General features: G+C 38.7%; 1 protein-coding gene across 6 annotated transcripts in view; it reads right to left on the bottom strand.

The window, feature by feature from the left end:
* otog (otogelin) overlaps window positions 1-14,202 on the bottom strand; it is an 80,958-nt gene extending 66,756 nt beyond the window's left edge. For 5 of the 6 annotated variants that reach the window (XR_005008006.1, XM_036583924.1, XM_036583927.1 and 2 more), the window contains exons 1-7: window positions 10,051-14,202; window positions 9,770-9,827; window positions 9,267-9,321; window positions 7,799-7,865; window positions 5,287-5,385; window positions 3,056-3,213; window positions 1,899-2,020 (exon numbers count right to left, since the gene is read on the bottom strand). Coding sequence is in view for 5 of the 6 variants with exons in the window: in XM_036583924.1 (XP_036439817.1) it covers window positions 1,899-2,020; window positions 3,056-3,213; window positions 5,287-5,385; window positions 7,799-7,865; window positions 9,267-9,321; window positions 9,770-9,827; window positions 10,051-10,132 (641 nt within the window). In the remaining variant the exon portion in view is untranslated. The remainder of the gene's footprint in view (window positions 1-1,898; window positions 2,021-3,055; window positions 3,214-5,286; window positions 5,386-7,798; window positions 7,866-9,266; window positions 9,322-9,769; window positions 9,828-10,050) is intronic. The other variant, XM_036583926.1, reaches the window with a different exon arrangement.
* Between the last annotated feature and the right edge of the window lie 1,046 nt (window positions 14,203-15,248).

Raw genomic sequence — 15,248 nt, 5'->3', positions numbered from 1 at the left:
TCGACTGCTGTTAGCAATGGGTTTTTTGTCATATAGTGTACATAGCAGGTCACTCCCTCATCATATTAACAATTTGAAAGGTGAACACTTGTAACTCCATGTACAAAGTCTGTCACATCTTTTTAAACTTCCAGTATTGTCCAGTACTTCACTGTGCTCAGACATGAATGTTGAGCACACAACTCTATCAAATGACCATGCATGTGACAAAGAGGGAGGGAAATTGCTGTCCTTTCTGAAGATAATATAACATATTTTGTTGTTATATGTTCTGCTGTTTTCCTCAGCATATTATATATCTGAAATCTAGGCTGATCACCAAGGATATAATATATTTTATTAGGAGTGGGCCATTTAAAAATATTCTATTGGATCATTTAAAATTGTGCTTCATTTTTTCAGGTCAAGGATTGTCAGCTGATGACATTTCCAAAATTCACTGATGCTTCAAACCTTGTGTTAACTCTCAACAATAATTATCTTATCTCAGCAGCTGGCTGAGGATCTGAATTAATAGCAGTATGCAATTGATATCGACAGAGGAGGGCAGGGGAGTGCCATAAAAAGATGCCAAAGTTCTTGCAGTTTGCATTTTCCATTATTGGAAATGTCTGACCGTGGAACTGTGGAAGTCAAGGAAAGATCTGGAATACCACAAAATTCTCAGACTGAACTGCTCATATGCTAGCCAGAGAGATAAAGAAACCCCCCCCCAATACAACAGCAAATGACCTGCAGAGCAGTTTAGCTGACAAAGGAGTGGCGGTGCACTGTTCTACTGTGTAGCATTGCTCACACAAACATGATCTGTGCAGAAGAGTCATCAGAAGGAAACCTTACTTGTGACCTCAACAGAAAAGCCAATGTCTGAAGTAGGCAAAACAACATGTAAATGAGTCAAAGACTTGGAAACAAGTATTGCGGACTGATTAAGTAAAAACAGAACACTGTGGCCACAATCACATTTGAAGCATTTGATGAAAAGAACATCTTGCCAACTGTTAAGTATGGAAGTGGATCTATTATGCTTTGTGGTTGTCTGGCAGCAAGTGGAACAGGAAACATTCCATGAGTACATGGAAGAATACATTCCACTAAATATTAGCAAATTCTGAAAGCAAATGTGACACAGGCAGTCAAGAAACTGAAGTTGAAAAAGACTGGCATCTGCAACAGGACAATGATCCAAAACATATGTCAAAATGCACCATGAATTACTACAAGAAAGACAAGCTGAAACTTTGGAATGGCTCTTACAGTTCCCTGACTTGAAGATCATTGGAAATCTGTGGCTAGATCTTAAACATGCTGTGTATGCAGGACACCAAGTTCCAAATAATATTGCAGAACTAGAAGCGTTCTGCATGGAAGAGTGGGTGAAAAATGGATGAAAATTCCTACAACCAAAATAAAAAGGCCCCCAGCTGGTTACAAAAGAAGTGTTTGCAAGCTGTGATAACTGAGAGAAGGGGTGTTCCTAAGTACTGACTTAGCAGAGTGTCAAACTTTTGCACATGCAACAGTGACTATTTTATTTTTTTCTATTTTTTAAACTCATCAAATATAAAGTAACTGTACACTAACATTTACAGAAAAAATAAATAAATAGTTTGATAGAGAAGTTGTTTACTTCTTTTCCCTTTAAAAATCTACATAATATGTATTTTGGCCAGGAGTGCCCAATCTTTTGCATATATAGCATAATATATAATATATAACCAGAAATTGTTTCTGTATGGTCAATAATGGATTTCATTCTTTCTAAAAGCCTGAAACTAGATACTGAGATTCGCAAACACCCAAAATAGTCAAACACACAAGAGCACTCACATTTTGGGGAATTCAGCACTTTGGTATATGAGTAATGGAAAGTTTTGTATAGTGCGAGTATTCGTTACCTTTGACCTTTGAAAGTGACGTTGAAGTTCTGCAACCTAATCTCGCCTTCCCACGGCAGGAAAACACTTACTGAGCGTGTGCAGGAATATGGAAGAGAAGTGCATTCTGGATCATTATGTACCTGTAAACCCACAAATCAGCTGTATTAATGGAGGGAGAGCACAGGACAGCAGAGTAACAGCAGTGTGTAGACAGAGCAGAAAAGTATACAAGTGCAGATAAATCCCTTCTCTTAGCCATTAGAGTCCAGTGATTAAAGTCAGCATGCTGGCAGTCTCAAAGCTCTGAATTACTGTCGGCCATCCTTTTAATTCATTGACAAATGATATTGGCACTTAAGCAAATGGCCCCTAGAAAGTCGAGGCCAAAGCAGCTTCGCTACTCTGGATTCCCATCAGTGAATATCGGAGAACAAAGCCAATTCTGTTCTGGGCCAATTCTGGCCTAGCCCGTAATTACTGTATTAAACTGGAATGGACATAAATGACTGTAATAATGAGATCACTTTCTCTAAGCTGGCCAACAAATATCTTCCCAAGTGAGAGTCACACAATACAACATGCACACACACGCACACAAACACACACCACTTCAATCTACTAACTCGAACTATAGCTCATCTATACAGCATATTGCTCGAACACCAACAAGCTCAAATCACTTATGAATCTATGAAGCTAAAACTAAGGTAACTTTTAAAAGCAGCATGCTAACTAGAATACACTATACACAGTATGACACTGTCAGAAATAAAGGTTTGAAACTGCCACTGGGGCAGTACCCCTCTTGTCAATAGGGTGGTACCCTCAAGGGTACACCTCAGTACCTTTAGTTAAGGAACATAATTGTACCATAATCCATTAAAATGATCTAAAGTTATATAAGTTGTATTGTCTCCACACACCCCGTCTCGTCTCCAGCCTTTGCATTTGATTGTTCCGTGTTAAAACAAGTAGGTTATGAAAAGTACAAATATGTACTTTTGCACTGCGAAAAACGTATTTAAGGCAATCTGACCTTAAAACCACTGTTGTACCTTTGAGGGTACATTTACACTGTACCTTGATGAACAAAAAATGTACCTGCACAGCACCTAGAGTACATTGAAACAACAGCAGTCAGCCCTTTCAGCAGTATTTATTCAGTGTGAATGTACCTGTATGAACACAGTTGACTGTGTGTTATCCTCACAGTCTTTCAGGAGTGTGTAGCTGCACTTGCCAGGGAAGTAGTAGTAAAGCCCATCAAAGGTCTCATAGTTGTATTGCCCCCATGAGCGACATGTCATCTCCCTCTCCAAGCCTGAATTGGGAACTGAAACATGTGCAATATCACTTGACTGCTGTGAGGTTTGGCAGACAAAGTCAAAGTAGTAAAGTCCTTCATAGTAGGAGTGCACAACTTAATGTTTATTGCTATTGTGATAATTGTCATGTCACAATATACACTCACCAAGCACTTTATGTTATCTTATGTACTTTATTGGTCCTAAAAGCCTTCTCCTACCACTAGGCTACCGGCCTAGGAACACCTCCTTGTAGCTACTCTCATTGTCCATTTTATCAGGTCTGCTTACCATAGAGGAGTACTTTATAGCTCTACAATTACAGACTGTAGTCCATCTTTTTCTTGTTAGCCCCCTTTTACTCTGTTCTTCAATGGTCAGGACCCCCAAAGGACTGCCACAGAACAGGTATTATTTGGGTGGTGCATCATTCTCAGCACTGCAGTGACACTGATGTGGTGGAGGTGTGTTAGTGTGTGTTGTGCTGGTGCAAGTAGATCAGCCACAGCAGTGCTGCTGGAGCTTTTATACATTGTGTCCCCTCACTGTCCACTCTAGAGCTTTTGTTGTTTTTGTAAGACTTGATAAATGTGTTTTCTTGTTTCTTTTATTTACATGTATTTGCCTCTACCCAACTGATGACAAACACTTAATTCACGTTCTATTTGAATGATGTAAACATATAACCAGAGATGGGGGAGTAGCTAAGTAGCGTGCTACTTTTTGTAGCGGACTACAAATTTTTGTCGTTAATAGCTGTAGCCGCTACAGTTTTATGAAATGTAGCTAACAGCTGTAGCGCCTACGAATTTTTGTGTAGCTATAGCGATAATTTTCGCTACAATTTTGCTACAGTTTTCAAGCAATCTGCGCAAAATGTGAGCCATAGAACGCAGCTGTTAACTGCTGCTGGCGATTGTGCGGTCCTGACTGAGTTGCGGACAGCACGAGCAAACGGGCACGGCCACTTTAGATTGTACTGCTGCGCCATTTAAGGTGGAACGGGACAAATCGATCGAGAAGCTGGAGAATTAGAAGCTGACTTCAACCTTGCTTTTTGTTGCAAATAAAACGTAATAAAACGTGTGAGTCCATTCATCTCCAAATTACCAATGTTCGTCTTAAATCTCTCTCTTCGTCTTTTCGTTGTCTGCATTGCTGTGTGACCAGCAGCCTGTGCGTCAGGTTGAATCAGCAGTTATAAGTTAACTCCAGTGTTTAAGACCATTATTGTGAAAACTGTGTTAGAACTGTGTGTTATAACGATTTTACAGCAAATGAGCATTATGTTATTTTACCCAAAAATCTAGTTCTGCTGCGGAGCTGCAACAGCTCTGCAGCAGTGGAGAGATTATTCAGTTGTGCAGGCCTGATTCTCACCCCAAACAGAGCCAGGGTCACTGATGAGAATTTTGAGGCTAAAGTGAAGTTTAACAAAGGACACTGAATGTCATGTATGTATATCTTGCTGAAATGTTTGAATTGGAGCAGTTTTATTTCAACAGTTGACAATGCTTTGTACAAAATTGTTTGTATACGGTTATTTATTTATTTTTTTTGTTAGGAAAAACATGGAATGATTGACTTTGCCTTTACTATAACTGCAAAAGCTAACAATAGCGGAAAATAATTGCAATCAGCATAAATAATTGCAGTCAGGAGATCACATGATAATTGTGACAAACCTATTTACATATGCAGAAATTCTTGTGGCTCATCTTCATACACAATGAAATAAATTTCCCTATACAGACATGCCAGTAAATAAAGTCTGATAGAAATTTATTCGTAAATGAAGGATTTTGTTCCAAAAAACATATGATAGACCACTTTCAACATTGTTCATAATGTACATTGTAGGGTTCGGGCTTTACACATACAAGAATGAGGAAACTACGATTAACACTACCTTTCTTAGAGAACCAAACATGTGTTTTCCATTATATGTCAGGTGTTATTAATTTCAAAGATTTGTTATATTTAAAATTGTTACAAATGGATATACAGCATTTTTTAGTTGACCTTCAGACAAACTGATACCCTGAACAGCTGTAGATAGAATCATGAAAAGTGAAAGTGTGGTGCTAAATGTTAGTAAGTACCTGTTTGGCAATGCGATCCAGTGGCTTGGTACAAAGAGCAGTTGCAGGAATCGGGATATACACACTGACCACCGTTCAAGCAGGGGAATGTGCAAGCACCTGTACTCATTAAAGACAGAAAAGTACTGTGTGTTATGTTCTACTCATTCATGGATTATTGCTATCACAACCTTAAATTTAGATATCTGCTTGTGTGCGTACGTGCATGATCATGTTGCTGCTGTAATGCTGATAATCCAATTACTGTAAAGAGCCACACACACACATGCATTTAAAAACCTTTATAAAGCACTTTAAATTTCACATTTTAACGGCAGTTCTAACATGCCCATACTACTGCAAAATTATAACTGCATGGTTCCATAAAATGAAACAGGGCAAATGAAAAACTTCATCACCAATGAGTCTCTGCCTTTCCTTATGATTCTCTATATATTGATGTCAATAGTTTCTGTGGACAGTGTGGACTTATGAAAACTATTTTCTTACAAACCACAGAGAAAGTTTTAAAAGCAACATTTAATTTGTAAGTCAATGTATTATGAGATTTCAGGAAACAAGTGCCATGTAGTAATATGGCAGAATAATGGCAGAAAATAGAACTGTTAGGGGTGGGTTATAGGGCAAAAAAATTATATTGGAATATTTTAAGACATTTTCACACAATTCGCATCACGGTACTTAGAGATTTAATAAGTTGAAACAGACAAGACAGAACCTGCAAAGCTACTTATAAAAATACTCTAATAATATTAAACCTATGACTACAAAGATTTTTTGTGATGTGGCACACGGGTAAGACAAAAACAAGCAACGGTACAAAAGGGATCAGGCAAAAAGACAAAGTCGAAGAGAACAAAATAGAGGTCAGAAAACGGAATTCAGGCAATCAGAAAACAAACACTCAGTAGGTTGCAAGGATACAATACTTTGCACTGTTTCTGACTAAAGCCCGGGCTTATAAAGTAAACTAACTAGTCGTATGACCAAGTACACAGGTGTCCCCAGTTAGTATTCTGGGGAATTTCAGTGCTGATTGGAGCGTGAGCAAGAGTCAGGAGTCATGTGGTTTCCCACTGAATTGTGGGCAATGGAGTCCGTGTCCGAATCCGAGTCGGAGGGAAGTTGCTCCATCACGTGACCTCCCAGAGGAGTCTGGGAAACGAAGTCTGTCTCCTTGCAAGAGTTCGCTGAATGCATGACATTTTTATTCAGTGTTTTATAAACTACACTGCACTAAATCCAATCACACTGGCCTAATTGTGCTTACGCTGTGATGAAACGTGTCCCTTAAGTAATGAGGACTTACAGGATATACAGTAAACGTGACATAATTCATTACAATATCAAAAAAATCGTCATATTGCCCACACCTACGAACCTTTTACCAAAAGTATGCTATATGAAAATTAAGTTTTTCAATTTCAGTGTAAGACAGTAAACAACAGAAAAGAGTCTTCTTGTCCTCTATGTTATTTTGAAAACATAGAGCCAGTTGTGACTATACCTAGTCTGGGACTACACCGGATTTTGAACGAAGATTTTCCATTGAAAGGAAAATAGTCTGTTGACCATAGTCCATGACTAGTCTTAATCCCTGTCTGGGAAACCAGCCTGGGAAGTACCACCTTGTGAAACAAAATGACTTGATTTGGTTAGCTGGTATGAGAAGAAGAGAAGATAGTCATTACAGTTACTAGTCATGAATGTTTCTCAAAAGTGTCATAGCACAAAGGTCAGAGCAACACGGATCATCGATAATCACTCTTCTCAAAGAGTCTCTTAAATTTCAGATGATCTTAAGTATTCTGAATGACAGATGCCTCAGTGATACATACATTCGTATATTTTTCTTTATTAGGAGTAGAAACTCATGTTAGTATTAACATTTATGCAAGCCTAATAATTTACATTGTGACAGGACACTACAAGATCATCCTAATTTCATACTGCACCTATGAACTCCAAAAGGCTAAATAAACAAATAAAAAAAATGTATGAATTCACTAACATTGTTTAGAAATGTATGCAAAAGCAGGTGGTGCGCCATTCAACACAGCCCTATTACATTTATATAGAACAATATTCAAGACAGCTTCATTGACTAATACAACACACTGACCCTTTATCATCACATAAAGAATACAGTATCTATTCAGACAGTTCCATTATCAAACAGCTACAGAAAGTGATGTTTCCTTGCTGCTCCCACCAGTCTTAAATGTGTCAAAAGGGTTCTTTGCCATAGAAGAAAAACTTTGGATTCCCTAAAGAACTTATCAGTGGATGATGCTTTAAAGAACCATTTTTGCAAATGAGATGTGTGAGAGTGAAGAAGCTTTTTTAAAGTTTAAAGAACCTCCACATAGTGTAAAGTTGCACAGAATAAACTCACCTATGCTATAAGTATTCATATGCATTTTGGAACAGGGCTGTTACACTGTGCATAGCTTTAAATTGCACAAAGGAGTTTTACCTTTACCTTAGAGGACACATGAGGAAATGGCCTTACCCCTGGTTCTACGGCCTGCCCACTTCAGTGCTTCACTTTGTGCTGATGTGTTGCTCAGAAGTGCTTCCTGTGGAGAGAAATTGTACGAAATTAACATACTGCTCACTACACTCACAGAATACATCAGAAGTAAAAGGTTCTGTATGCTTGAGATGGAATGGGAAGGGCATAAGGAGGTGGGGTCTTGTTGTGAACTAAGTCCTTGTAATTATTTAATTAACTCATGCAAACTCCCTGTTTTTAATAAGAAAATGCTACTCGCCTAAAATATTGCTCTCAGGGATCAGAATAATTGAAAACTGGTTATGCGAGAGACACTGAGGCACTTTGCTATTTATCAGCAATCTCTATTTCGGAACAGACTGATATGTGATGCGAATAAACTCATTGTTCGACATGAAATTAGTTTTGGTGAAGTGCTTTAGTACTAAGCGGTTTTCTCTTATCTGACCGAAACTCTGGGCTATTCTGATGGCCTTTTCTTGCACATCACACCTGATATCTGAGAGTTCAGTAATTTCATGTAGCTTACGTGACTACAAAGGAGATGGATTCTGACAACACATTATGAAGGAGACCAGTGTCCCCCAGAATGGGGGTCGGTGAATAGCGGCTCAGCGGCTCGCTGGGACACCTGAAACCAGCCTGCTGCTGATGATGGCCTTTGTCCTCAAAACACAACAAAGCAAGCAGTGCTTTTAGTATTTGCTGCTCTTTTATTAAACATCAGTTTGTAGTACAGCTGTCATTTTATGCCATTTGGGTTTAGACTGTGGGTCTCTGTGGTATTTACAATAAACATAAAGCATACGATGTGCCTGTAGCATATGGACAATGGACCTTGAAAATGTTACCCAACAGTTGTGAGGTGGGGGTGGAATCATCAATGGAGCATTTTGAAACACATTAGGGTGGTGCCTCCTCCCCCTGTTTTAATGAGGCATGTATGTGGTGGAAGTGTTTCAAGCCTACATGTAGTGTTATAGTCAGCATGAGCCCAACATGCTTTCTTTTATTAGCTCACTGCGATTCAGTGGAGCTTTCTGAAAATCAGACAGCAGCTTACCCTTAAAAAGATCTTTATATTGTGGGTTTTCGCCCCACAAATTGCAGTAAATTCCTGTTAGCAAGACCTGACTACTTTAATTAGTTTGTCTCACTAAAGACAGCCAATATAAATACATTCATCTGGATAGTCTGTAGTAGACCACACTTCTTTCTGTAATTATATGGTGGCTTTAAGACCTACAAATGGTGTTCAGTTCAAAATCCAACCTAACTACTTTTATTAGCAGATCTCATTTAAAACAGCCCAAACAATTTTATAGGGAAATATTTAACTTGGAAATTCTGTAGTAGGCCACCTGTAATTATATGCATTTAACCTTATGTCACTGTATTTAGCCCAGGTGCCTGGACCCGTTGTGTTTCAGTGCAACGCTTCAGCGCCACTCTGCATCCCTCCTACCTGCTTCGCTTGGGAACTGGAGTCCCATTTCGCCAGCATTATCCTGCTGCTCTCGCTGCAAGACACACAGAGAACAAGGCATGGTTTGTTCCTCACAGGTAATCAGCACTTGGGTTAGACAGAAAAGCAAGCACTCGACTGCAAGACACTACCCGTCGATTTCCAAATATATGCTACATACGTGCTAGCATCCTGCAATTGGTAAACACATATTATTATTATTATTATTAATAATAATAACAATAACAATAAATTATAATTAATTATATAAGTATTAGCATTGTTATTGTTATTATTTAGTTATTTACCTATTTATTTAAAAAAACAAATAAAAATCAAGGGTCAATGTGCACAAAGATAACCTGGCAAGCCTTTTTAAAACTTGGCTCCATCTAGTCATACTTACTAGTTATACTGCATCAGGATACATTAAGCTGATTTATCCTTACACAGTAACTAGGACTGTAATAAAGAAAGCTTTTAATAGAAATCATAACACTTACTTTTCAAGATCATACCGTTTAGTTAAATTCACACTCTCAATGGCCCACGAAATACGCCCTGAAAAGAGACACATTCTTGAATACAGGTTATATTTGGGGTCAATTTTATATCCCAGAACACACCCTTAAAACTGCGGCATCTTAATAAAAGTTAAGCGGACGTTCTGATGTTACAAACATTTCGGTTACAAATTACATTGATTTACATTTTACGTTGATGCACTCGTTGTTTATAACTAAAGAGAGAAGCTTAAATCTTAAATATTCAATAAATTCCTTACCTCGAGGAATTAAGGAAAAACAGAACAATAAAAAGTATATAGTATAAAGTCTTCTGCGTAGTAGGTTTAAATTAGGATCCATTCGTAATAATATACCACCCCAAGAGGAATCAAAAGGTTCCCTCAGTCTCCGGGCGACTGCATAAAACTACCCACACATTTTCTCAGTGCTGCTGTAGCTTCTCCTAACTCTGAACCGCCCGCTCTCTCTTCTGCTCGTGCGAGCTGCAGCTTCCTCCCTCCTCGCGCTCATTAGCATAATGTCATCAGACAGCTCAATTCAAATCAGAACACGCTCGAGACATCAGGTGAGTGAGCACTGATCAGATTTAAACCGGTCGCCATCATTAATTCCCATATAATCTACATAAAAAACTAAAATCCGCCAATAAGTCTCTAGAAAGTGTTCTTTAGAATCAGTTACTGGGGCGAAGCGGAAAGAAAACAGAAGTAAACATGGCGGACCCCAGTGCTGAATATCTGAATAACGGGGAATTTAGTTTCGTTAAAACAGAAAATGAAATCAGCAATTCACAGAAATAAAACGTATTCTTTCGAGCCTATTTATGTCTTGCATTAATATGCACTTCATGCCCGGTGTTCTAACAATTTGTCCCACCCATCTAATTGTCCTACTAAGCACGTGCATATGACTAGCATAATAACTTAATGTTTCAAACGTTTTATTGTGTTTTTAATGTTAATTCAGTACAGACTCAGCTTAATATTATTACTTACTCCTTGATACGGTGATTTAGGCAATCAAAGTATCCTCATTATTCTTTTAATGCTGATAAGGAGACAATCAAAAATGTACACTATCAAAAATTGTCCTACCTATAGATACAGTGCTTATAGCATTTTCTGGTAGGGTAGTTTAGGCCATCAAAATATGCAGAGCACTACCTAAAATATGCAGTACGTTAGGACATTTCGACAAGATAGCACATTTCGTCAGAACACTGAATCTTATCTGTTTGTGCTATCTCATCGAAACGTCCTACCTAGCATCTTATCATATCAGAAAATGCTACTAAAATTAAAACGTCAGGTAGGATATTTTGATAGCCTGAATCACCTAATCAGAGAAATGCTACCTGTATGAAACCCATAGGTGGGATGTTCTGATAGCCTAAACTTTCTTGTCAGAAAATGTTACCAGCATTAAAAGAGTGAGATATTTTCATAGACCAATTTGGAGTGGACATCACGTCGCTGGCAGTTGTGCATATTGTGGTAGCAAAAACGCAGCAGAAAGAAGCGGAGCAAAACGGGTAAGATCCACTGAATAACGAAAAAAATTGTCTTCTTGTGCTACTGGATGCTAAAATAGAAATGGAAAAACAAATAACCATTTTTATAGAATACCATCATTGAAGATGTCCTTTGATGTGCTTGCTGTGTCTGTTTTTTTTCCATTTTGACATAGCTCAACCTTACAAAGCAATGCGGCTGCATGGATGCAGCATGACCCTAACCTGTGATTATTAGCCATCATTGTTAGCATGAATTCAATATAAACAACAGATCTAGATATATTCACATATAAATTTCTTAGAGGGTATATTGTATTAGCCCCACAGCTAACTGCTACGACTCACTGTATTAGCCCTACATTAGCCTTTCAGCATGAAACGTTATACCTATAACTAAAAATAACATTTTTACATATACCTAGATAGTAGTAGCAGCAGTGGTTGTAGTGATTTACATTGTTCTAATATACATTAAATAATGAAAAAGAGTTAATATTAATCTAGCCATGCAAATGCAGTTCACCATCAGTAATAGTATTTTGATTTGTTTAAAATACTGATTTGTATGATTTGTTTAATAATAATTCTTGTATAGCTGCGTTTTATATCCTTGTTTCTGGCTAGGCAGTATGTCAGACCGTAATACACAAAAACCATTAAAACCAACCAACAAAAACATTTCTTTCGTATAGACTTTGGGTTTTTTCAAAGGTATAAGATGATGTCTGGACACTGTAACTTTGGACATTTATTTGAATCCTTTACCTGTTGACCTGTATGGGTCAAAAAACCTGCCCCTATTGCTAAAGGTTATCTAATTAGTGTATGACAACCTGTCTTCTGCTGGTAAACCATTAAAATACCTGGAGAAAGTGTCCTGATGATCCATATTTCTATATTCTTACACCTGACACTGCTATGCTGTCACTTTCAACCAGTTAAGCTCCACCCACAAAACATGTCATGTCGGTTTACAAACACAAAAATGGTCTATAGCCTAAATGACCGTACCAGGGAGTAAGTAGTGTTATTAAGCTTAATGTGTATGATACACTTAAGGTAAAGCTAAATTAACATAAAAAAAAAAAAATACTACATATAATGATGTGCATGCTCAGTAGGACCGTTCAGCGAGTAGGACAAACTGTTAGAACACCGACTTTCATTTAATTTACACTTTTTTCTAACCATATTTGACCAGAAGAGTTCTGATTTGTAAGTTCCTATGTAAAAAGAAAAACATCAACCCATGTATCTGTTTTACTTTTGTTTACTTTTTTCCCCCCACATTCCATTTACACTAGCGTAAAATGTGTAAAAACCACAGTCTGTCCTGGGTGTGTTTACACCTGGCTTTTCATGCATCAAAAAAACGAATGTGATCCCATCACAGAAAATGCATAGTGATGCAAGGTGTAAACAGGCCCTTGGATCGCTTTTAGTTCTGTTTGGGGAATCTGATACAGTGGGATAAATCATATAAATATGACTTTTTCTTCAGGATCATTTGTGGACATCGCATTGCGCAGTGTGATGGTTCATCATAGTATTGTGCCGTCAGAGTATGCTTTGCTCATTCTTAGAAGGTTTGTATATTTAGTTCTTAAAACAGTAAGTAAATGTATCTGGTTGCATTTTCAAGTATGTTAATATTCACTGGTTATGTGAACGCTGGAGCAGTACAAGGTTTAAAGAGCATATTTCCTCCCTCTGGAAGTAAGAGTGATTTTCCTCACTTGTACTCTGGCTGCTACGTCAATTCTAAATAAAGCTGTGTTATGGACACAAACTCTGAGTTGTCTACGCTTCTTCTGTGTATATACCCCACACTACAATGTCAGAAACAACAGAAGATGCAGCAATGATAGTACGCATTGGAGGCGCAAGGATCTGGTGGGGCACCAGGGTAGTGAGTGCCAGAGAGGGCCTGGAGCGGTGGAGGGAGGCAAGGCCAGCAGAGGGTGCGAAGACTCAGCGAAGAGTCGGGCCAGGTGGGCCCAGGCTCTCCCAAAGACAGCATAAGAGAGCAGCAAGCCACTTTGAAGCACTGGTAACCCAGGGTGGCTCATCCCCACAGAGGGTAGAGGGGTGTGGTACCTGTCCCATACTCATGTTAGCTGAGGAAACAGCTGACTTGCAGCGGTCAATAGGGCAGTTAAGTGTTGAAATAACGTTCTCCACCACATCATCACCCGATGATGCCATCAGTCCCTGATGTGATTTGGCGTTCAGGGCGGCCAGAGCCATCCCTACAATGCCAATGCATCTGCCTAAGGTAAGGCATTACGGTGATACAGGGATTTGAGATGATTGCAGCAGCTGATTGCAAATGCTGTTAGTCTTGGTGCTAGAAGGACCAGCCCTGCAGATACTGTTAGAGCTCCCTGCCAGTGTTACAGTAACTTGGCCCAACCTCACACCCAGCCTGGGGAAGCGGTTTGGTGAGCAAGTGTGGTCCATCCACGTTAGAGAGAAACTTGATCGGAGAAAGCACCAGAGTGGAGAGAAGCTGTGTCCGCTGGCTGCTGACAGGGAGTATGGTTGGGCTTGCCTATGGGGCGTTCTTGGCAGCGGCCCATAATAGCTTAGCTTTCGATGCGTTCCTATGGGCAGTAACGCCATTAAGGCTCTAGCAACAGTTGCAGCTTGCAAAGCCAACTTGCCTGGAGGAGGCTTTGCAGCAGGCAGAAGAGACTTAGGCGATTTTGGGAGAGTATGCAGGCTGCAGCCAAGTTCGCACAGTGGTGGGTGCTGACAGCATTGACGAGAAGGAGGAATATGTCTGCAAGCAGCTGGGGCACCTAAAGGCTCAGTGCCCAAGGAAGCGCCCAAGTTGGGTGACTGTGACACCAAGCAGCTTATGGTGCCATGCTAGCTGGATGGAGGTGTCTGGTGTCTACCCCACACACTACAGTATTAAGACCGCTATATATATATATATATATATATATATATATATATATATATATATATATATATAATTTACAAATTAGGTCATTAAGATGTAAAGTGTTTTTATGTGAATTGTCGGATGTGAAGTATCAGATGTGAAATGTACCAATTAAGAGAAACTTAATTGATTAGATTAAGATTGAGAATTGTTCACACAGTTTTTGTGATAGGAACTAGATGTCCAACGCACATAAAATCTACCTCACATAAAGTTAGAATATGGTTACAAAAACGTTGCCTGATGCCTGAGACATTATTTGACAAGGCCCAAAATTTATTTTTTAAAATACATTAATGGCTGAGAAGTACAGGCAGCAAGTACCCTTTTTTCTTTTTTTGGATTTACCACCACTGCAGTGTTATCAACGTTACATATTAAAAACTCAGAAGACATGTAGGCTCACTGGTCATTTTGGATATTGAATAAAATGATTATATTTGAGTTGTAGACATTGCAACCCCTGGGTCCTGTCACCACCACTGTGAAGAAATAGAGTCGAGCTAGTTTCTCCACAGTGCACCATTTCACATCAAACCATTCTAAATAACTTTACATCTCAACGACTGAATTCTGTGCAAATTGCAAATTTTCTGACTGAAAAATCTGTGCCATTCCCCTCGCCTCTTGTGGATGGCTTTCTGCTTGAAGAGGGACAGTTGGAGAGAAAGTATGACACTGCTTCCACATTTAAAATGAATTAAAAGCACACAATCAAAATAAAAATAAATAAATGTTGGGAATACTTTAAATCATTGCCAATACCTACATGTTTCAGAGAGTAGTCTCCAAAAAATACCTTTTTATACAGTGGTAAGAAAAATATTACCTCATGAACATTTGCGACTTGAAAGCTTGAAAATGGAGACTGTGGGGTGTATAAACTGTCCTCAAAGTTGAGCACAGATAAATGCAAAAATAACTCATTGGCAATAAAATGAATCAAACATTTTTTAAGAAATGCAGCAGCTCGGTATAAGAATCAAAAAGAC

This window comes from Colossoma macropomum, unplaced genomic scaffold (genome assembly GCF_904425465.1).
Source record: "Colossoma macropomum unplaced genomic scaffold, Colossoma_macropomum, whole genome shotgun sequence".
NCBI lineage: Eukaryota > Metazoa > Chordata > Actinopteri > Characiformes > Serrasalmidae > Colossoma > Colossoma macropomum.
The sequence above is the reverse complement of the archived record's forward strand: the minus strand, read 5'-3'. Positions and strand labels throughout refer to the sequence as shown.